Consider the following 23,986-nt stretch of genomic DNA (forward strand, 5'->3'; position numbering starts at 1 on the left):
CAGAAGTCAGTGTGGCTTTTATAAGGGCATCTGCCTACAGATGTATGGAGTTCTCGAAAGGAGTCTTAAAGACTCCTCCTAAGGGATGTAAGGTATTAATTTCTAAAAGACATTTGACAGTAGTCCTTGCCAAACTAGCAGTCGGAAAGCAAATATAATCCTAAGAATAATTAGAGTAGTATTAGAGGGTAAACAAAAAATATCCTTATACTACCTTGTAAATGTCTGTGAAGCATACTCTTAAATACAGTGTGTAGTTCCATTCCTGCATCTCAAAAAGGGTATCTTGAAATCAGAAAAGTCATAGGGAAGGGTAACAAGAAGGCTAGAGATAGATTTACTTCCAGATGCGGAAAGGCTTTAGATTAGGACAGTACACTCTGAAAAGAAGAGAGGACTGGCATGTACACAACATCTTTAAAATCAAAGGCAAAATGGCAAGAAGTGAATGGAGAATGATTGTTTTCTTCTGCTTCTGATATGAAAATGAGGAATTGCCAAATGAAACTACCAGGTGCCAGGTCTGAATGAGCAAAGAAGAGAGTTCATATAATAGGTGCATTCTTTGCCATAAGGTAGATGTAGTCCAAAAGCTTATTGTAGTCCAATAAGCAGTTAGGCACATTAATGAGAAAACATCCATCTAAGGTTACAAAATACCAGAATTGTTTACTAAAAGCAAGATTGTGACCCTTCAGTTTCTCACATGCAGTTTTCAGGAAGAAATTCCCTGCCAACAGGGGCAGCACAATTCCCATTTCCATCAGAGGTGAAAGGGGGCATTGTGACATAAAGCTGAGAAGCAGAAACACAATTCTATCATAATAAACTGTCACAACAGTAAAATCCCTTCCAAATCAAAGCAGCTGCTACCACTGCCATGTCACGTCCAGTCTCTGTTACGTGTTCCTTGGCCTGACCAACAGTCAACACTGGAAAGTCTTTTAATCAAATGTAGTGCTGTTGCAGGACTGCAGCACTTAATTCTAGGATTTTGGGTCATAAAAAGGAGGAACTCAAAGCTGCAAATAGGCATTTTGCTGTAGTTTGGTGGAAGGCAGTAGGAAATGGCAGGCTCTCCTGGCCTTCTGACCAACAGAACTGGAATATAAATGTAAACAAACAGGGGGTGTTTGTTCATGGTAATTTTTACTCATAACTTGGTGCTAATTCTGTGCCATAAGCCAAATTTATTTGTCACCGTATTATCTCTCCGTATAGACTTTAGGCTGAATCCTCTCAGTTCTGCATTATCTAGCTGAATAATTTGATTAGAAACGCAGGACCTCCCATGGGGCTGTGTGTTACCCTATAGCACCCACTTGCCCTTTGACAGCAGAACAGCAGATTTCCCCGTGTAACACGTTGAGCACTGTTGCTGGTAGTTTCATTCTCTCCTAAAGAATATCTGTTCTTCAAAAGTAACAAGCGTGATGCTAGCTATCATTTAGCACGAGCATCTGTATCTGCCATCTTATCAAGGAGATTTTATCATTCCTTTTACAGTTTTATTTTCTTCCACGGCCAAATGGGGCAGGCCACGTTTTGCACAAGTGTGTCGTAGGGCTCCTGACCAAGCTTGTATTTGAGCTGCAACGAGTCAGCATCCCAGGACTGTGTCCTTCTGTTGTGTTTACGTCTCCTGGCAGCCCTTGAACTCCACGTATCAGATGTACCATTCTGCCTATGTCTAAAGCAGAGCTGAATTTAAACTTCAGAGTTAAAGTAACAAGCCAACTGCGAGATTTCGTCAAATCAGCGTCAAAATGTCGCATGCGCTTCTTTTGTAGATGTAAAGAAATTGCAGTTACCAAGCCAAAACCAGCCTGAGACACAGATGATAATGATTTTATGACATTTGGGTTCATTTTTTGGTATCTTTCGAAGCGAGATGGAAATTTATGGACTTGGTCCTCATGCTCATACTTTAGACTTTTTGTGAGAGCCACCCTCAGCTAATTCACATGAATTGTTTTTGTAAATTTATTCCAGCTAATCATGTCCGTTTTCGAGAACAGCATGAAAGAAAGAGGCATCACTGAAAATGAAGCCTTTGACTGGGAGAAGGCTGGTACAGATATCTTGTTGTCCACTAGCACCTCTACTCCACCGCAGCAAAACACGAGGCAAACAGCGGCCATGTTTGGGTGAGTGTTGCAGCTGCACCAGTCAGGCTATGGACATCCTCGCTAATAAGCTCACTAACAAGTTCATTTTTTGAAAGATTTCAAGGCCATTATGATCCTGGGAAGTTGGAGCTGTGTGGCAGCCACCACTTGATTTGGCTTTATGTATATTTGAACGTGTATCTCAGGTGGTGGAACCCAGATTCAGACCCTTGCTGTCCTGAAAACACATTTTCTATGGGGGTTGAGTGTGTGGGTTGGAATCACATTAATGGATGTCTGCAGACTTTTGGCAAGGATCATAGAATCATAGAATTGCCCAGGCCGGAAGGGACCTCCAAGGGTCATCTAGTCCGACCTCCCCGCAGTCAGCAGGGACACCCCCAACTAGACCAGGTTGCCCAGGGCCTCGTCGAGCCTCACCTTGAATATCTCCAGGGATGGGGCCTCAACCACCTCCCTGGGCAACCTGTTCCAGTGCTCCACCACCCTCACAGTAAAGAACCCCCTTCTAATCTCCAGTCTAAATCTGTTCCCCTCCAGCTTGAAGCCATTGCCCCTCGTCCTGTCACTACAGGCCTTTGTAAACAGGTTCTCCCCAGCCTTCCTGTAGGCTCCCTTCAGGTACTGGAAGGCTGCTATTAGGTCTCCCCGGAGCCTCCTCTTCTCCAGGCTGAACAACCCCAGCTCCCTCAGCCTGTCCTCGTAGCAGAGGTGCTCCATCCCCCTGATCATCCTTGTGGCCCTCCTCTGGACCCTCTCCATCAGGTCTATATCCTTCTTATATTGAGGGCTCCAGACCTGCACACAATACTCCAGGTGAGGTCTCACCAGTGCAGAGTAAAGTGGCAGAATCCCCTCTCTGGACCTGCTGGCAACGCTTCTTTTGATGCAGCCCAGGATGGGATTGGCCTTCTGGGCTGCAGCTGCACACTGCCTGCTCATGTCCAGCTTCTCGTCCACCAGCACCCCCAAGTCCCTTTCCTCAGGGCTGCTTTCCAACACCTCACCCCCCAGTTTGTATTGGTGGCGAGGATTGTTCCGGCCCAGGTGCAGAACCTTGCATTTGCTCTTGTTGAACCTCATGAGGTTCACCTGGGCCCACCTCTCCAGCCTGTCCAGGTCCTTTTGGATGACATCCCCTCCCTCTGGTGTATCGACAACACCTCACAGCTTGGTATCATCCGCAGTGTCCATATGATTGTCTGTTTGGCATATTATATGGCACACATGGCTGGAGCTTCTGTGAGGACTTCTGCTGTGAGGCAGTTGTTGCTTTGCTGTGGGGTGGGTTTGTGATTGCTAGTGAGCTGAACACGGCAGAGTGCCTGCCCTGGTCACACCTCGAACACAGCTCCTCCACCTTTACAGAGTGTTTCATGTGCAGGTGCACAGGTACTCAGAGCTTGGTGCTCAGAGATGGAAATGAGTCCAACCAGAAGTTGATCAAGCTTAGTTCACTGGCCTGTCTTGGTGCTTTTGACAGGCTGATGTTAAGGGAGTAACAGTAATCCTTAGCAATATCATAGATGATACAATCTTAATATTATAAAAGATAAAAGCTATAAGGCCTATTAAGCCTCATTTGCTCATGCAAAGAGGGGAAGTTTCTACTAATCTAAATAGAAGAATCTTCTAATCTAATTGTGTAATGAGCACTTCTGAAGAAGTTTGCAGGCTGCATATCAAGGGTCCCAAGATGCTTTCATTCATCCATCCCACTGGTTTTGTGTCTCTATGTTAGGTGGAATCCTCCTGTGCTGTTTCAGGTTGTCACACCTGGGATTATCTGCCTGTTTTTTTCAACTTGGTAGTACCCTAAAAGCTGCTGAGCAATTTCTGTGGGGCAGTGTGATAGGCCTCCTTCTGTAAGTACTAATTATTTGACCTTTCTTCTTGTCTCTTCCATAGGGTGGTTAATGTCACTCCGGTACCTGGGGACTTGCTTCGTGAGAACACTGAGGATGTCCTACAGGGTGAACATCTGAGTGATCAAGAGAATGCTCCTCCCATCCTGTCAGGCCGGCCAGCGGAAGGTCTTGGTCAGGCACCAAACACGGCTTTCAACGAGGCTGAAGTTTGGGAAGAGACAGATGTGAATCGCAACAAACTCAGGATCAGCATCAGCAAAGTAAAGAATATTTATTTATCTCTTCTGGCTGTTGAATTTAGGGAATGGATTCATAGACTGCTAGAAGCTGCCCGGATCCACTGATGTAACATCCTACATAGTGCAGCCCAAAAAGCACTGTGGAATTCCCTGTGGAAATGGAAAATCGTAAACAATTTTTTTCGCAGAGTAAAACCCATTGGGATTAATTTGGATTTTTATGCAAATGACATTTGGGGGGCAAATAATGCTAGAGTGACTTTTTTGTACAATCATTGTCTAGGATCTTCATACTTCAAGCGGTGGAATTCTAGTCCTTGTGTAGCTGATACAATATCAGAAATGACCCAGGTTTGGAAATCATAAAGAAAAATTTTATTATGTCCTAACCTTTTGGGTAAATAAATTTATTCAGAGATTTCTTCATAAGCCATATTTTTCTACATCTTGAATCATCACTAATTTTTCTCTTTCAATTTTTTAACTTTCCTTTCTAAGAGTAGCACAATCTATAAAGAGGATGTAATCATGGTTTCACCACCGTGAACAATCATATCACTTAATATTCTCATATTTCTGCATTCCAAGGTCATATTAGACATTTTAGCTTGCAGAAAGCATGTAATTCAGTCGGTGTTCCTCAATAATCCCTATGCTGTTTCTCTGTCCTTTCACATCAATGTTACCTTGTTTCTTGGAGGCATCCCCATCCCCATTGAGTGATGATTCCATAGCAAATGTTAAGTATGAGAATCTACCAGTTATTTTGTTTATTAGAACAATTTACATATTGTAAGTAAATTTATATTTGTTGGGTTGAGCTCATTTCTTATTTAAAAATCAGATAGAATATAGGTATTTCCACTATCCTTAGTCTTATAGAAAACGTTATTCACAGACAAGAAATAGTCTCATCTAGCTTGCTTAAAATTCTGCAATGCAAATCATTTGGATCACCATGTTACCTGTATGGAACAGTACCAGTGGCATTCCCCGGTGCTGAGAATTATAAACCAAGTTCATATCACTTCTTCACTGCTCACTGGTAAACTGTGAGCATTCCCAGAAGTTCTTATTTGAAGGCACATGAAAAAAAGAAAAGCCTGGTAGAGTGGAACAGTTCTGGTTCCACAACATACAAAAAAAAAAAAGAGTGTTACAGAAAAATCCTGGTAACTCCTATGTTTTTCTGTTCCTTTGAACCACCAGGTGCTTTGATGCTCTTCAGTCAGACTGAGATGTGCACAAGGGAGTCCTGAAAGTCCTTTCTGCCTGCTGGTTGTATGTCAGGTCTTGGGTACCCAGCACTGTCATTCACAAGCCCTGTCTTAACAGCAGCTAGAGGCGGGAGAGGTTTTGACAACATCCACAGCATGACCCATGACCAGGTGACTCTCCTGCCAAGGGATATGCTCTTTTTTCTCAGTTTCCTGGCAAAGGAGCTTAGGGAGTTAGTCAGTGTGGCAATGAGCACTGCAGTTCTGACAAGCTCTGTGGCTGTGCAGCAATCTATGAGATACAGAACCCAGGGCATCATGCTTTCCAAAGCTAAAGAAGTCTGTCGTTTCTCTCTGGGAGGGTTGTTATCTCTAGGCTGGCTCTTGGCTGTCCTTTCGCTCTGCCAGGCTTATTATCTGACTGTTCTCTGAGAGAGAATCGGGTTTTATTTCGGTCCCGGTCTCCACTTGGAACAAAAAAGGAGGCTGCAGATTTGATATGTAATGGCACAGCTTCCCCTCTGCTTGTAATCTCTGGCATCCCTTGCATCTTTCAGAACTGCAAGGGCAGCTGGTGTGTAAAACACCCTCCTGCTATTCACAGCTTCACCATCCTTCATCTTCCAGTTTTGTAGCACTAGAAGTAACTCTGGCTCTCCCTGTCTTGCTCTTTGTATTTAGGTGATGAGTATATCTTGCCATGTTTTTTCTCCCCAAGAAAAAAACTCAGGGAGTTTTCTCTCTAAGGTCACCCTTATTTCTCTGTTCACACAGTTCAGATCTCCTTCTGTCCTACTTCTCCTATTTCCGTGCTAAGGACAGTTTCCTTGCTTACCATCACTGACCTTACTAAATCCTCCTTCTGGTTCTCCTTCCTCCACTGGATCAAAGTTCTCCTTCTGGTTTTTCTTCCAGAAGCCTCTTCCTCTCTCCCACACCCTCCCCCAATTCTCTGCTCTTGGATCTTACCAAGTTGCCTGTTACCCTACGGTTACATCAGCACTTTGCTCCTTTCAGAAACACACTTGACCTTCCTTTGTCACTAACCTTCTCCTGGCCCGAATGGATTACAGATTAAATCATTATAATCTATCCTGCTTTTCCTGTAACGCCTGCAAGTTTTCCTCCACTCTCCCTAGCTGCAAAGGCTCCTTAGTCATGCATTCCAAACCCAGCCTGGATGGTTTAGATCTGCTAATTTATGGACACTGACTGACTTGCTTTATACAAAGGCAACTTTGTCTTGATCAGCAGCACGTTACCAAGAAGCCTCCTTAGGTTCAGAGCCTCTGGCATTAAAAGAGGACGAGTGAACACAGGGTGTGCTGCAGAGGAGGGTAGAAGTTCTCCATACGAGGGGTTGCGCTGGCATCTCAATGCACATCCCCACCCAGAAGGAGCTGATGTTGCATGGCTGGCAGCACAGCAGAGTTTGAATCCAAATCCAACCGCCTTGTGAATTAGGAGATGGTTTAGTCATGCCAAGTTCATCAGAAGAAAAAGTATGTACCTTGCAATGTAACGCATGGACGCTGCATAGACAAATAGAGACAAACAAGGGCCCTTATACATCTTGGGTAAGCAGTTAGGGTTTGTGCATGCAGTAGGTTAGCCCTTGATAACTCCTTTGGATCAACTATTGAAATGCAAAGGCCACCTTGTTTAGATGTAAAGATGTTTAAATATTTGAATTCATTTAAAATCCATGCCTTGTTTTAATACTAGAGAGTTGCTGGGGTGTATGGGCCCTTGCATTCCTTCACTGAATTTCACTGAATTTCTAGAGTTGGAAGGGACCATAGAGAGCATCTAGTCCAACCCCCCTGCTGAAGCAGGATTGCCTAGAGCTTGTCAGAGCATGTTACTCAGGAGCATCCAGGCGGGTCTTGAAAATCTCCAAGGAAGGGGACTCCACACCCTCCCTGGGCAGCCTGTTCCAGGGCTCTGTCACCCTCACCATGAAGAAGTTTTTTCTCATATTTGAGTGGAACCTCTTATGTTCCAACTTGTGCCCGTTGCCCCTCGTCCTCTCAGTGGGAACCACTGAAAAGAGTCTGGCTCCCTCCTCCTTCAACCCTCCCTTGAGATACTTGTAGGCGTTGATAAGGTCTCCCCTCAGCCTTCTCTTCTCCAGACTAAAGAGTCCCAGCTCTCTCAGCCTCTCCTCATAAGGGAGATGCTCCAATCCTTGAATCATCTTTGTTGCCCTTCGCTGGACTCTTTCTAGTAGTTCCCTGTCCCTCTTGAACTGGGGAGCCCAGAACTGGACGCAGGATTCCAGTTGTGGCCTCACCAGTGCAGAGCAGAGGGGGAGAATGACTTCCCTTGACCTGCTGGCTACACTCTTCCCTATGCAGCCCAAGATACCATTGGCCTTCCTGGCCGCAAGAGCACACTGTTTACTCATTGTCATTTTACTGTCCACCAGGACCCCTAGATCTTTCTCTTCAGTAGTTGTGGTCAGGCTATAGTCCACCCCTAACCTATACTGTTGCTTGTGTAGATTGTGAAAACGCAGCTGGAACTGTACCCTGGAAAAAAAGCACAGAGCAAGAACGAAGGATGGGAAACGAGTGTCTTTGGTCAGATGTTGAGGTTCTCTGTGTTTACCCCCTACAGACTCAGTGCATGGTGGAAGAGGAGCAGAGAAATGGTGTCTGCCCCAGTTCCCCTGTCCGAGTGCCTCCGGAGTCCCCTACCGCACAAGTGCGCTCCCTTCGATACCGCCGGGTGAACAGCCCCGAGTCAGAACGCCTCTCCACCGCCGATGGCAAAGCAGATCTACACGAACGAAGGTTTGCTCACCCTCTGTAGCCTCCTGCTGCTTTTAGGAGTGTCTTGGGAGATTGACTGTTGAGACCAACGTAATCATTCTGTGATTCTGTGAGTGGTCAGGCATTGGAATAGGCTGCCCAGGGAGGTGGTTGAGTCACCGTCCCTGGATGTGTTTAAGGGACATTTAGATGGGGTACTGAGGGATATGGTGTAGGGGAGGACTTTGTAGAGTAGGGTAGATGGTTGGACTCGATGATCCCAAGGGTCTCTTCCAACCTGAATGATTCTATGATTCTATCATTAGACCAGCAAGCACTGGAAGGTCGTTTCTGGGTGGAGGTGTTCACCCCAGGATCATAAAGCCTATGATCTTTTTGATGAGACATTCATGTCTGTTAGTAAGGAGAATTAGTGGGAATGATTCTCATCCTGTCCCTGGATGGGAAGAACTCCACAGAGGGAAGGAGGGACATTTTGTCAGAGGGAAAGCAAAGCATCAGGTTAGGGATAATGTAAATAGTCCCAAAGCTTTTGGCTGATCTGAGGTGGGAGGGAAGAAAGGATCTTGTTAGGATACATACAGGGATGCATGTGTTCTGGGAGCTAGCTGGCAGATCCTGATCTGGTGGGTTTCATTATTTCATTATTTTTCATTTAACAGTAATAATAGTATGAATTTTTTTAGCATATAGCATTGCACTTGTTTCCCCTGTGAACAGTACGCATTACACCCTGATTTTGAGGGTAAGATGAATACCTTCTCTCAGATCCGCAGCAAAGAAATTAACAAAAAACCAAAGAATAATACAGATAACAAAATGAAACTTTTTAAAGTTTTGTGTGCTGGAGAACACACGTGTTAGGAGACGTGCAAGCCCTTGGTGCTGGTAACCCGCTTCGCATCCTTGGTTACTCTTGTCTCCCTCTTCCCTTGGAAAGTCAGGGCATGGACTGTGGTTGCAGGACAAATTGGTGAAAGGCCTCTGTAGAAGAGGCAGGAGAGAGACAGGCCTTCTTCTCAGAGAAAATCTGTCAGACTTCGGTCAAGAGGAACAGTCTCAAGGAGAGGGTAGATGGAAATGAAGGAGGATCAAAAAGAACTGGAGAAAGAATGAGGCCCTAGCACTGCCCCAAATTTGTTAGGTACTGTTGTATTCGAAGTGGCCAGGGGGAAGCTGTAGTGCTTCTCTGTAATTCACAAAAGATTGTTTGTGTTGCTATAAATAATTTAGGGTTTGAATAACAAATCTTGGATCTTGCTGCCTCTCCTTTTTCTTGCTCAGAAGAAAGGCTCTTTAAAATAGGAAAGGAAAAAAGCCAGTCAGCAACACCAGTCCTGTGTATTCACTGAATGCTTTTGACTCCTGCCTTTTTTTCTCCCACTCTTCTTTGTCTATGCTAACAATACAGAATATCCAAAACACATCTCTTTTCTCCTGCCTTCTTCCCTCAGCTCCTGTTTTTAAAATCAAGATCTTTTTTATCCTTAATTAAGGTAGTCTGCAGCAAATACAATTCCACTCTGCCACACAGTCTTCTCTTTATTCTGTTTTCTTTTTTTCACAACACAAACGTGACTCCAGCCCTGGGAAATTCTTCTGGCTTTCTGGAGTAAATTCTTCCACTCCAGGAGTCTCCTCTGCTGGGGAATGGATGAAGACATTGGCAAAATCTTGAATTTCTTTTCTTTTTTTTTTTAGCGACAGCTCTTTAAATCCCAGTTCTTCACACATATGGTATAGGCCATTTTTCATTCTTACTTTGCATACTTAGTGTTCCTTATTCAGCTTTTTAAGACTTGAACAAATACAGCCCTGCTTCTTTCAGATCCATCAGGTGGCTTTTGCTGAGATCTTTGGTTTTGCTCACAACTTTCTCTACATCAACCTGTGGTTCACCTCCTTCTCTAATTCCCCTTTCTTCATCAAAAATCTGTTGTTCTTGCTTGTTAATTCTTTCCGTCTCAGCTCTGACCTTCCAATGTATTCAAGACACCTCGTTTTGCCAACAACCCTCACCTGATGGTCAGTCACTTCTCTGTTTCCCCCCATGATTTCTCATCCTGTATGGTCCTTGTTGAAATCCTTTGGTAAAACACACTCCAGCTGCCTTTTTCTGGGCAGCAGACGCTCTTGCTTTGTGCAGCGAGAGGTGGCCTCTGTGATAGAGAAGCAAAGCAAGCAGCAGGTGCAGGCTGAATGAGAAGCATGGATCATAATGCTGTGGAGCAGAAAGACAGAAGGGCCATTGGATTCCCAGCTGAGATGCTGCCAGGGCCACTGGGGCACAGGGGGTTTCCAGAGCCTCTTCGAAAGCTATTTTTGCAGAAGCTGCTCCGTAAGTAAACTGTGAGCCACTGAACGTCATACCAGCCTTTGTAAAAGGATCCTTGCTGTACTTCCTTCCTGCTCCTCCAAAGTATTTTGGGGTCATCTATGCTCACTGGGATCAAAGATGCTTGCTGTCTTCGAAGAACTCATGTGGCTGCCTCAGAGGCCTCAGGAACCACCATAGAGAGAGCACAGTGCAGCTGAAGGTGGTGTAGGAGCCCAGCAGAGACGCTGTTAACTCAGACAGTAGATTTAGAATTTAGGGGTGTTTTGATTGGGTCTTTTTTTTCATGAATCAGAATTTATCAAAGGGGATGGAGTATATTTATGTTGTTGGGGAAAACTGGTTGTCACGCTGTCATCTACAAGGAAGAGAGATGCTGAATTGGTTGTCATACTGAAGCACTTTAGGGGAACATCTTTAAGCCTTTTTAGGTTCTAGAGAAATATTTTTGCCTAAGCCTGTCTTTCTGAAGCATACCAAGAAACGAGTGAGAAGGACTAGAGAGGTTTTCTCTCAAATCTAACGATCCCTAACTTTAACCACAAACCTGATGTATTTTTAATGGCTTCGTGTTCTGTCTTTAGGTCTCGAATGGATTTACCTGGCTCTCCATCACGGCTTGTGTGCTCCTCCCAGCCAGCCCAGATGCTGTCCATCGATACTGGTCAAGCTGACCGGCAGGCAAGTGGTAGGATGGATGTGTCTGCTTCAGTGGAACACGAAGCCCTCAGCAACGCTTTCCGCTCAGTTCCGCTCGCAGAGGAGGAGGACTTTGATAGCAAGGAGTGGGTTATCATTGATAAGGAAACAGAGCTGAAGGACTTTCACCCAGGTGCTGAGCCAAGCACCTCCGGAACCACAGATGAGGAGCCTGAGGAACTAAGACCTATTGAAGAGGGTGAAGAAAGAAGGCGCTTGGGGGCAGATGCTGCAGTCAGGCCGAAGACGCACGATGGCCGAAGTCGGGGTATGCAGCCTGTAACTGAGGAGGACAGTTCCCACAGACACGAAGGACCTTCTCAAACAGTATCTGACAGTAAACACGAACAGCAGACAGGAAGTCCAGCCCACTCCCCCCTACATTCAGCACCAGCCATCCGACAAAGGAGACGAGAATCTGAACCTACTGGTCCTCAGAGACAGGTAAGATCCCTGGGTCTGTGTCTTGTTGCCTAGATAGCTACGCCATCATCTTAGGAAACCTTAGCTGTGCTGGAGAAGCCTGTGATTCCAAGCATGGATGCTCTTGTGAAACTCTTTCTGACAGCATTTGCAAATGTTGTGAACACCTTAGAAGTGCTCCCTGTAGCTAGTCATTTTGTCCCCTACCAAGGACACACAGTTCTCAAGGTCTTTCAGCCATTTTGGCACAGGGACAAGAGGAGAGCACGGTTGTGGTTGTGGGTATTTTTAATCAGTTCTCTTATTGCTTTCCCATGGTGTTGTGTTAATGACCACTTAGTTGTACGGAGGTGTCGCTAGCAACTCCTCTCTGTGTAGTTTCTCAGCAGCAACAGCAGTGTATGGCAAGAGAATACCCTCTAATCACACATCAGCACTGGGCAGGCCTGCAGCAATGCAAATCGTAAAATAACTCCCTTAAATTAAACTTTCTTCTAAATACCTAATCAAAAGCTCAGAGTAACCAGCACACACATCCCATTGACCTTACTTCAATGACTGGTATTGCTGTTACCAGTTATATACTCACAGAAATGTTCTTTACCTACTGTGTTTTTTCCAGATAGTAGAGGGCTTTTTTTTCTTTCAGTTGTGCTTTTTTTCTGTGGTCCTCTGAAGATACAGAGAAATTCAGTTTTTAGTGGGAGGTAATTGATTAGATTACCTGGGAAAACATGATATACTGTTAGGCTCAGAGTTCCTCCGTCATATCCAATCTTCTTTTCTCAGACATTCATAAGAAGGCTGTCCCAAAGTGTTCACTGCAAGAGACAATAAAATTGTTCTCCCGAGGGCTTTTTTTGTATTTGTATGTTAATGAAGACCTCTCACGCGCGCAGGATCCATAAGTGCAGCAAAGAGCAGGCGAGTCTCAGGTCATGTGCATGGTGATACCCTCCTACAGCAGGCATTCGGGCAGTCTACTTGTTGCCCTATGGAAGGTGGTAACTCCATCTCCCATTCCCTCTTGATCTTCTTCTGTAAAGAAGTGTTCACTGGACTGGAGCGTGTTAAAAGAACATCTTCAGGCGTTGCCCAGCTTTGTCTCTTCTCTGGATCCTGGAGAGGTACAAGATAAAAAGGGCTTAGTTCTGGCAGCAAAACATGAATGATACATGAAACTGTATTAAAAGAATCAAATCAAATCCTTGCCTGCCAGGCAAGGTGTTCCTTGCTAAGGTGTATGAGACTGCAGCATTTACAGGCAGGAGAGAAATGGTGACAGCAGGCAGTACTGGGACTGTCCTGCTGAGCGTGGATAGTAGCTGTACATGCTTCTCATAGAGACTGCATCCCGTTGCAAGGTGGAGATGTCTTCTGTGTTGAAGCAAATCTGTTAAATGCCCCAGATACCTAGAGCTTGGAAGGGTTGGAGAGGGTGCGTGTCTGAATTTGCTGTCTGTACGCTTATTAGGCCTGTGCAAGATCTGCAAGATGCAATGAACATGGTAAGAGTCAGCTGGTAAAAACCTGCTGTAAGAACCAGCAGGGACACAGTGACATACGTAGCTAAAGAAGGCTGGAGGGATCTTCTTGGCCATAGCACTTAATACTGCTGTATGAAATGCCTGGGGCAGTTGGGTATGATGCAGTGTGAAGGCTGCTTATCACTTCACAGTGATACTTAAAAAGCAGGCGAAAAAGGTAAATTAATGGGATTGTTGGTGGTCGCTGCTAATGCATTAGGCAGCCTCGGTTCTCCAGCAGACTGCACATTTTTTTCACTCCTGTGTTCTGAAATACCCTCCAGTTACTCCTGGCCCTCGCTTTGTACATGCAGACTAACACTGGACTTCGTTGGCTGGCCAGTATTTAGTTGTGCTTCCTTTGATGTCTGACTCCTTCAGTTGCCTCTATATATACAGCTTTGCAGTGACATTCATATTCTTCCGTTTGCTGTCACAAAACCAACTGCTGACTCTCCATGGAAATACTGCTTGGTGCCTAAAGGTGCCTGTTCTCTTCAGGTACAGCAGAGATGGAAAGACAGTTGGTTGGGACACTAATAAGAAGTCAACCAAGGGCTTAACTAATGAAAATACTGAAGGCTGCACTAGTAATGAGAGATGTTTCCTGTAGCTCAGGCTTAGGCTTCCTCTTGGTTTGATTGAAGTTGTGATTAGATAGTGTGTGTGAGTAAATCTTCCTTATCTTTGAATATGAACCGAGTCTTTAAGATACATAAGTATGTCTGTAAATGCAGAACTACCATGACACGTAGGTCATAGGCCTTGTTGTACGATTTGGGACCTCATTCTGGTCTCCTGAAAACTGGTGATTATTCACTGGTGTCAGTGTAGATACTAACTGAGAGCAAGAGGATGGAAGGGACCTCTGAAGATCATGTAGTCCCTCCTTGTGCTCCAAGATGGATGAACTAGAGCAGGTTGCTCAGGACGGTGTCCAATCAGAACATCTCTGAGGATGGAGACTGCAGTCTCTCTGGGCAACCTGTTCCAGTGTTCAATCACCCTTACAGTAAACAAACCTTTTTCTTATGTTTAGAATTTCCTGTATTTCAATTTCTGCCCATTTCTACTCGTCCTTTCACTGGGCACTAAGAGGAGTCTGGATCCATCTTCTTTTTCCTATTAGGTATTTATGTATGTTGACAAGAACCCCCCATGAGACTTCTCCAAACTAAACAGTCCCAGCTCTCTCAGCTTTTCCTCAAATGAGGTGTGTTCCAGTCCCTTCATCATCTTTGTGACCCTTTGCTAGACTGTTTCCAGTATGTCCTTGTCTCTCTTGTACTGGGCAGCTCGGAACTGGAACACAGCATTCCAGGTATGTTCTAACCAGTGCTGAGTAGATGGGAAGGACTATCTCCCTCAGCCTGCTGGTAATGCTCCTCCTAATGCAGCCCAGGAGGCTTTTGGCCCTTTTTGCCACAGAGGCACCTTGCTGGCTTGTGTTCAGCTTCGTGTCCACCAGGACATGGTGAACATCCAGGTACTTCTCTGTCCAACTGCTTTCCAGACAGTTGGCCCACAGCCTGTACCGTTCCTCCCCAAGCACAGGACTTTGTACTTCCCTTTGTTGAGCTTCTTGAAATTCATTTTTGCCCATTTCACCAGCCTGTCCAGGCACCTCTGAACATCAGCACAACCCTCTGGTGTGGGTCAGCCGCTCCTCCCGGTTTTGTATCATCTGTGAACCTAGTAAGGGTAAGCTCTGTTCCATTACCCAGGTCATTATTGAAGCTGTTAAACACTAGTGGCCCCCAGTATCAACCCCTGGTTACACCACTGGTGACTGGCCTCCAGCTGGGCTTTGTTTCCTGAAGCATGGTGCCCTGAGCCCAGCAGCTCAGCCAGTTTTCGGTCCGACTCACTGTCTACTTATCTAGCCCACATTCCATCATTATGTTTATGAGGATGTTATGGGAGACGGTGTCAGAAACCTAATTAAAGTTGAGGTAAACAACCTCCCACTTAGTCATCTCATCCCAGAAAGCTATCAGGTTCATCAGGCACGATTTCCTCTTCATATATCCATCCTGACTGCTTTCAATCACCTTCTCCTTCATCTATTTAGAAAAGGCTTCCAGCAGGATTTGCTCCATGACCTTTCCAGGCTGACCAGCCTGTAGTTCTTCAAGTTACCCTCATTTAGAACTCAGCTCTTTGTTCAAATGTCTGAATCTGTTGCAAGAAAGATGTTGTAGTGCAAGTGTGAGGGATGGTGGTGTCCTCCTGAAAGTGTGTGGGTGTAAGAGGGAGCACAGTATGAACAGATGCTGCTGTGGAAGAAGTCAGGTACAGAGGAGGCTCTGAATAGCCTGGGGGAATTTCTGACCCAAATATTCTTACGTATTTAGGTATCTTCCAGTTTCAGCTGACAAGAAGACAGCTGCACTGGAGCGTAGACCTCATGGGAAGCCCTGGTACAGAGGGAGAACAGGTCTGTCCCCCCGTTGGAGCCCTTGTGTCCGTGCACCCCTCAGTGCAGCAATGAGCACCCAGCAAGCTGTTTTAACAGAGCTCTCAGGGTTTACTTTAATGTATGCATTTTAAGAATGTACTAATAAATCTCTGCTTATTTTTATGCACTAATGTGCAGATGAAGCTATAGAAATAGCTAAGAATGAGCGGGGAAAAAAAGATTGGACCTGCACTTCTGTTTAATATATTAATCCTGGCATAGGGTTGCTGTTATTGTTGGAAATCATTTATATCCACACCTAGCAATATAATTTAACATCTGTCAAGTTCTTAAATCTGCTGAGTAAATTCACTGACACTTGACAGAGATGGTAACTTACTGCTGCCTTCTGCACTGGAAAAAATACAAATATTCATGCATTTGTGAGTTTTAGCAATTACTTCTGACTTTAGGCCAACTTACTGCTGCCTTCTGCACAGGAAAAAAATACAAATATTCATGCATTTATGAGTTTTAGCAATTACTTCTGACTTTAGGCCTGTGCAGATAGGTATTTCTTGCCTCTGAATCTCCCTTGCTGCTAGCGCAGTTGGCATTGAACAAAATGTTTTGAGACTTGCCTGCCTAAAACATGCTTCTCCGAATGAGAGCACATATAAAAACACAAGAAAAGTGAAGCAGTAGTGGGAAATTTTGTTAACTCTTCCTTACCTATTCTTGGATATATTCTGCAGTGTTCAGGGAGCTTTTTGCTTACGCTGTGTCTTACAGTCCCGTTTCCCAGAGTCAAGAGTTCTTCTTTTAGGAAAGGTCCCAATGTGAAGAGGCACTGGTGTATTTCCTCACCAACTTAGCTGTGTAGTTAGAATCACTCTTAAAAAAACCTCCCTTGGGGGGTTTATATTGAGTCTCTTTTCTCTCCCTACCCCAGCCAGCCTCTAACAGCCAGGAGAACATCACAGATGGACTTATTTCAAGTTGTCCATGTTTTGACCCTGAGAGTGTAGCAGCTGTGAAGCTTATGAGTCCTTCTCAATCGTACCCCATCATTGTTGTCTTTGCTAAGAGTTTCCCCAAGGATGTTTGGTGTGAAAGCAGGTGTTGGTAATACCACGGGTAAGACAGGAGGCAGTCGGATGCACGCTGCATAGGCTGCCTGGGCCAGCTTCACCTGGGAGCCCAACTTTCTCTACAATCGCTGGTTTTCTTCTGTAAAAAGCTGCTCTGTGACCATCACTGAGCAGAGAAAAAATTCTCTGTTCTGGTGCTGAGCCCACGGGTGCCCCTGTGCTCCTGAACTTCATCACTGCCTCATCTGAGGGATGCTGTCATTGGGATGTTGCGTGATACCTTTGGAAGAAGCACAGCTGGTCAGGGGATGACCACTTCAGCCACCCCATTATGCTGTTCTCTTCCTCCATTGATTTGAGTTGGTGATGATTATTCCTTGGAAAGGGACATGGAGTATGCTGTTCTCTTCCTCCTGTTGAGTTGGTGATGATTATTCCTTGGAAAGGGACATGGAGACACAGGAGAGGGCTGCCTTACAGCAAGGACAGGGCTCTAGTGTTTTGGGTGATCTGTACTGTCTCTTTGGTTCGCGTGGTGTAGAGCCCTGGGTTGCCTTGGGTCTCTTACCTGGAGAAACTCTGATTTGCACCGAAGACTAAGAGCTGAGCAGGGCTTTCTCTGGATTAAATTTTGGGCCCAGTGGCCTCTGTGGCCCCAGACCCTGGAGCAACAATGAGGGAAATCCTTGGCACTCCCAGAGTGTTTTTACTGTAGACAGCAGGAGGAGAGGATGGGAGCTACAACTTCGCTGGCTTGGAGGCAGAAAAAAAGAAAAGCTGGGCTGAAATAATTGAGCAACGGGTAGAAGCAAAACACAGCAGGCTCTCAAGTTTATAACCCTGAGCAGAGGAGGTAGGCTGGGAGAAGAAGGTAGCAGGGAAAATGAGATATGAAAAGGTGCTGGATAACCCTGAGCAGAGGAGGTGGGGCTGGGAGAAGAAGGCAGCAGGGAAAATGAGATATGAAAAGGTGCTGCGTCTCTTGGTTTCCTTGCCCTTCCACAGCATTGTCTGAGGGGACATGAGGGACCATTTCTCAGGGGTGAGAAATGGGCATTGGCAGAAGAGGGGCAGACTCTCCCTGCCCTTCACTCCCTGTAATTGCCGTTGAACCTTAGTGCCTCTTGTAGATGATGCCATCCTTTGCCGTTCAGCTCCTCCGGCTTCCCTCCACATGAGAAGAGCTTGCCAGCAGATGGAGAAGGATGTATGGAGAGTTGGCTTCTGTCCTTTACGCTCTTTAGATTCAGGATCCCTGGCCTTCCCTGCGTTAGGAATAAAAGGCTCAGCAAAAGGGTTGATACTGTAAGAGAAGTAATCCTCACGTATGCTCGTTATATATATATACAGGTCATAACAGTCAAAACTTTAAGCTCAGTAGAAATTCCTATTTACATTTTATAATCTTTAAAATATATTGAGCTCTATCAACATCACATTTTTCTGGGACTTCGCATGAGAGGTCTCGTACTGCTCCTGTCCACACAGGCCTGATGAAAGCTGGTCCAGCCTGTTTGCTGCTAAGGGCAGCACCTCCAGCATTGACTGCTTAATTTAAGCATTAGAGCATCAGTGAAGGAAAGTGGTGTCTCTATAACCCCAGCTTTGGCCAGGAGGCAGCGATACCTAAGCGCGTTTGCTGGTGGGGTGTTTCAGTTTGTCCCTTCGTGGCCTTGAGCGGGTCCTTGATCCTGTGCTGCAAAGGAGATCCATTGGGGTAGTTGCTGGAGTGATCCTTTTTTGATCTGAGAAGTCTTCACCATGTTGGGATGATGTATACATTGGAAATCATACAATATGCTGAGCCCAAACACGGAGCAAAAAGTAATAATAATAATTCCAGTATACTTAGTTGTGCAGTCTACAAACAGTACACCCAGGACTGAATTTCTACTCCAGCTACGCAAAGAAGAGATCGTTGTCTTTATGAGAAATTAGTCTTGCTGTCTAGAATTTCTTTGTCTCTCTCAAATACTCTGTATGACAGCATGACATTATTATCATCTGAAAGTCTGATTTATGCGATGACATGCAGGACATTTAGGACTCTGAATAATTGCTTTTCACATTTAATGCCCACCACAAGCTGAGTAGTTCTCAGATACTTATGAAGATAAGATACCTGCCTCAAAGCACTGCAAAGAGATTGAAGGTGACAGGAAAGAGATGAGTCTGGATGAAGTTCAGCTCTTTTTCTCATATCGTTTGCAAGGGCAACATCTCTAGGAAGGTAAGGAGAGCAGTGTTGGCTTAAGAAAATACAGTATTGCCTTTTCACATTTCCTAATTACATTTTGAAACCTGCAGAGACTTCCTGAAAAGAAATGCAGCACGAGGAAGGGAATGTATTTGAAAAGAAAAATGTAATTCCCGGAAAAAATGGTCTGGTTTTGGAAATTGAGGTTGCTGACCCCTGTGAAAGCGCAGGTTTCATAGCGGAGGTGGAAAGGGGAGGAAGGGCTTAGCATTTTCAGGGTGAAGAATCTGAAGTCATTCCCGTAATGCCTCTCTCTTCCATTCAGTGTGTAAAGGGAAGGTAGGGACTGCGATCATCTCATCCTGGCACAAGCTGTCCTCTGTAAATATACTTTCCTCCCTCTCCTGGCTATCCCAGGATCACACAAGCAGAAAAGGGAGCCTAAGAGTGCATCTTCTCCTCATGTCCTCCTATGGCGCTGGGTTTTGAATTTCTTACTGAAAGGAGAATTCTACTCTGCCTGCCTTTCCAGCTGCTGCCTAAAACTGGTAGCATTAACACTCCCCCTGCAGGTACTCAATATCAAAGTGTATCAGGAGGCCGTGAGTGTGAGAAAACTAAAGTTCACTAACACTCCCCAAAGCTGCCTTTGCAAATCGCTGGGGCGAGTTGCAATGAGACTCGTTGAAAGAGCTTTTTAAATAATACATGTAATCATTTTAGCGCCAGGGCTTCCACCTTTTTCTTGTAGACGTGGTTTCCAAGTACGTTCAGAGTTTTGAGTGTTGATGCATGAATAGCCTAGTGACCTGTCCAGAGGAACAGAGAGGTTGAGGCTGAAGAGCCAGAGGAGAGGGGACTGACACAGCAGAGCCTGACGCTGCTGGGTGTCGCTCGTGTCCGAGTGTGGCTGGGGAGAGCATGGCAGGCCCCTGGTTCCTGTAGGATCCCCGGGAATTTATAGGCACAGAGCAGTAAGTTAAAGCCCCGCGTAGAGCAAAAAAAAGCATTTTTCATCCGCCGGCGAAGATGTCCGCAGCATGCGCATCACAAACCAGGGGCGAGTCAAGTCTTTGCCTGACACCTTTTCCTCCACTCTTCTTGGTCTTTTTCAGTTGGAGGAGGACAGGCCTTCTCAGCACTCCCTCCCGAGGTACAGCCCCCTGAGAAGACTGGCGTCCTCCGTTTTCTCCTCCTCAACCCTGGAGACAGAACACTACCCTCACGTTGGTGGCACTTTCATACAGCGCAGCCGTTCGGCGGAGAGCAGCCCCGTGCGCATGCCCCACCGCAGGCACATGCCCCTCACGGCAGGAAACCACAGACTCATGCCTTCCGTCCTCCGCATTTCCAGGTCCCAGCTCCAGCAGGTGTGGGCCCGCTTCACACACAAAACATAGCCTGTTCAGGGAAGCAGCAGCCTCCATAATGCAATAATAAGATTCCCACCTTGCCCACAAATGTGTCACCACTTAATGCAATATTGAATCCCAGACAACACTGGCCTAAGGTACTGTAACTTCCAAAGCCCCTGCAACCAGACCCCACAGAGACTGAAAAACATCTGCCTTTCTAAACCTCCCAGCAAACCTGGGCGAGGGGGTGGCAGCGTGGCCGAAGATGAGAACGCAGATGGTGAAGGTGTGATGCGTGACAGAGGTGGATGCCAGGGCTCATCTCAGAGACTCGCTGGCGCGTCCTGCAGCCTCGGGGGTAGGAAGTGCAGGGCTGCCTCACTGAACCACGTGCAATCAAGCCACAAACATTGTCAAATTATGACTGGAGTGGAGAGACCGTGGAGGTAGCGGCAAGTGTTACCTCCCCCAAGCAAATCAGTCTGAGCATCTTTGTTGATATCTTACACTGGGCCAAATCTGTAGGCGGTTTTACTCCATCTAGATAGAGGCAGACTCCCACTGGAAGCTCACCTGAGGCAGGACCTCAGGGTTTGTCCCTCTTGTGGAGTTACGATCATGTATCTCTTTGTTGCTTTGGCTTTGGAAATGCCTTTGCTTTCGTTGCGGTTTGGTTTCCATACGGTGACCACATTATTTCTGTCTCTCTGGCTTTGCCTCTGTTACGTGACAGTGGACCCGTTTGCCTGCTCTCCACTGCTAAGCTGCTCCAAATCTACCTGCCTTCCCCCCGAGGTGCTGACTGTCAAGAGCTGGATAGCAAGGATTTTCTTCCTGATCCAGCTGTATATTGCGCTGTTTCCAAATTCCAGAAATTTTAGGCACCTGCAGCTTTTCAGTGGCAGAGCAGCCCGGCTTCTTGGCCTTGTTTGGAAATGCCTGTGATCACAGATCTCGCTTGAGAAATAAACTGGCCTCAGCACTTGGTATACAGAGCCCCTGGAGCCCTTGTCTAAAACTGAGTTGAATCTCAGAGGACAAGGGAGATCAAAGTTAATTGAAATTGTCACAAGTACCCTTATTTCCCCAGGTTTGCAGGCGTACATTGCCCTTCGCAGTGTAAGACACCAGGCTGGACAAAGACCTCCTGTAGTTAAGTGAAAGTGGAAACTGTCTTCCGTTGAAATGAGCCTTCGCTTTGGTCTTCTGGGAGAAGAGGCAGTATGAATATTAAAGAAGAAGGGGGTTATTTATTGCTGGTGCTCAGGGCTTTAGGAAAGCGCAAGTCCAAAGTAGAATACCCTGCAGATAGTACAGGATGCAGACAAGGAAACATGGAAGAGAAAGCTCAGGCAGATGTGAAAATGGCGTGGGATGAGCGTTGGAAGACAGTTGTGACATGGAGGTATTACTGCAGAAGGTAGGGTGTTTCCAGTGGATTTCTGTAGGTATCTCTGGCCTGCCTGAGCCACTCTTAAAATCACATTCACCCTTCTATGAGCAACTCTGGACAGTGCAACCCCAGATGGGATGGGTGGTGCTTTCTGAAGCTCGTAGGACATGGCCTGGTGGGTCTGCATGCCCCAGGACACGCTCAGGCAGGCTGGGTGTGCTGGGCCTCCTGCCTGCCCACAGAGCATCCCGGTGGGTACAGGGATGTAGATGGGGAGGGGACAAGCTGCAGTGTTAAGACACCAGGCTGGACAAAGACCTCCTGTAGTTAAGTGAAAGTGGAAACTGTCTTCCGTTGAAATGAGCCTTCGCTTTGGTCTTCTGGGAGAAGAGGCAGTATGAATATTAAAGAAGAAGGGGGTTATTTATTGCTGGTGCTCAGGGCTTTAGGAAAGCGCAAGTCCAAAGTAGAATACCCTGCAGATAGTACAGGATGCAGACAAGGAAACATGGAAGAGAAAGCTCAGGCAGATGTGAAAATGGCGTGGGATGAGCGTTGGAAGACAGTTGTGACATGGAGGTATTACTGCAGAAGGTAGGGTGTTTCCAGTGGATTTCTGTAGGTATCTCTGGCCTGCCTGAGCCACTCTTAAAATCACATTCACCCTTCTATGAGCAACTCTGGACAGTGCAACCCCAGATGGGATGGGTGGTGCTTTCTGAAGCTCGTAGGACATGGCCTGGTGGGTCTGCATGCCCCAGGACACGCTCAGGCAGGCTGGGTGTGCTGGGCCTCCTGCCTGCCCACAGAGCATCCCGGTGGGTACAGGGATGTAGATGGGGAGGGGACAACACACCCTCCTTGAGAAGATTCAGCGTAGGCATGACCAGTCGCCTCCCACAGTCATTCTTGAATCACTGACATCAATTTCTTTTGATTTGCCCCAAGAACAGGAGTGAATAGGACACTTTACTGCCCAGCCAGTTGTTTTTTTTTTTTTTTATCTGCAATTTGTTGATCAGTTTTATTTTTAAAAAAGTCAGTGGGCATTTCCAGAAATGCTTAGACTGCATTAACTGGAAACCTAATCCTATTTGGCAGCTCTTCTCATGTCAAGCACAGAAACCAGAAAGAGCAAGGCTTTGCTTTTCTCAAAGTGACATGAGAAGGGATGATTCCCTTAAGTAGACTCTGCTCTGATGGCTTTTTTTTTTTCCATGTTCAGTAGAGAGTTTAATAGAACAGCAGATTCCAGAGAAAATGGAATATGGGAACGAAGTAGATTTAAAATCATAGCTCTTAATAATTTTTCGTTCATAGTCTCCAAAATACCGATGTTCACTTTTCAAGGTCAATTTTAGAAATGAAAGTTTCTATTGTTCTGGTTTTTTGAAAATCAATTTTTAGTTTTGCCAGTGACAAAGGAGAACAAACAAGGTAACTGGGTATTTATAAACTCTCGCCTGACTGTTTCAAACAAAAACAATGACTCGCCCATAAGTAGCTCCATACATGAAATTTAAAGGGCAGTAATCTATCTAATGCTACTCATCATGGTTATACATAGAAGTGTTTCTTCCAAGTAAACTTGATACTGTTCCTCTTCTAAGTTCAAAAGTCTGATTGATAAAGATGATTGATCTATATAGACTTCAGTAAGACTTTCTTCTAGTTAAAATTATTCATAAGTTGAAAAACAACTAACCAAACCAAATGTGTTCATGTGTTGGTATCTCTTACAAGCGGGGACGTTTCTCATTAGGACTCTTGATCTCCTACCCTTAGTTCAGCGCTATTCCATGCCTCTAGTGCCTGTCAAGAAGAAAGAAAGACATCCCTGAGGAGAAAGTTTTCAGTGACAGGACGATGGGGTGGCTTGATAAAATCACACTGGCAAGCCAGCTCTGCAGGAAGATCTGGGTGGCTTGATAAGTTGCTTGCGTTCAAACTAATTATCGCATTCGGCCAGGGACAAGGTCATGTTTCGAGTACAAAGAATATAGGTCACCAGCACAGAGTGGGAGAAACTGTGCCCTGGGAGGTGCTGTCTCCCAGAATGAGGTGGGAGTTAGGGGAAATAATTAGCTGCACGTGAGTTCTCATTATGCTGCTATAGCAAAAAAAAAAAAAATTAAATACATTTTAAAAAATTCTTCTCTGGTGTATCAGCAGGAAAATGAAGATGTGAGCAGAGGGGAGATCTTTTTGTATCGGTGAGCTCACCACTAGACGTCGTATCCAAGTCTTGTATAGAAAGTTTTTTTTTAAAAGATTTTCAAAACCTAAAAAAAAAAAAAAAAAAAAAAAAAAAAAACAGAAATTTTTGATTCTTCAAAAACCGC

General features: G+C 45.5%; 1 protein-coding gene across 4 annotated transcripts in view; it reads left to right on the forward strand.

Annotated features, from left to right (window-relative positions):
• TTBK1 (tau tubulin kinase 1) overlaps positions 1-23,986 on the forward strand; it is a 103,800-nt gene that overhangs the window by 58,041 nt on the left and 21,773 nt on the right. For all 4 annotated transcript variants that reach the window (XM_014962426.1, XM_014962427.1, XM_014962425.1 and 1 more), the window contains 4 exons: positions 1,993-2,147; positions 4,038-4,257; positions 8,073-8,248; positions 11,147-11,705. In XM_014962426.1, coding sequence (XP_014817912.1) covers positions 1,993-2,147; positions 4,038-4,257; positions 8,073-8,248; positions 11,147-11,705 — 1,110 coding nt within the window. The remainder of the gene's footprint in view (positions 1-1,992; positions 2,148-4,037; positions 4,258-8,072; positions 8,249-11,146; positions 11,706-23,986) is intronic.

This window comes from Calidris pugnax, unplaced genomic scaffold (genome assembly GCF_001431845.1).
Source record: "Calidris pugnax isolate Ruff unplaced genomic scaffold, ASM143184v1 scaffold147, whole genome shotgun sequence".
NCBI lineage: Eukaryota > Metazoa > Chordata > Aves > Charadriiformes > Scolopacidae > Calidris > Calidris pugnax.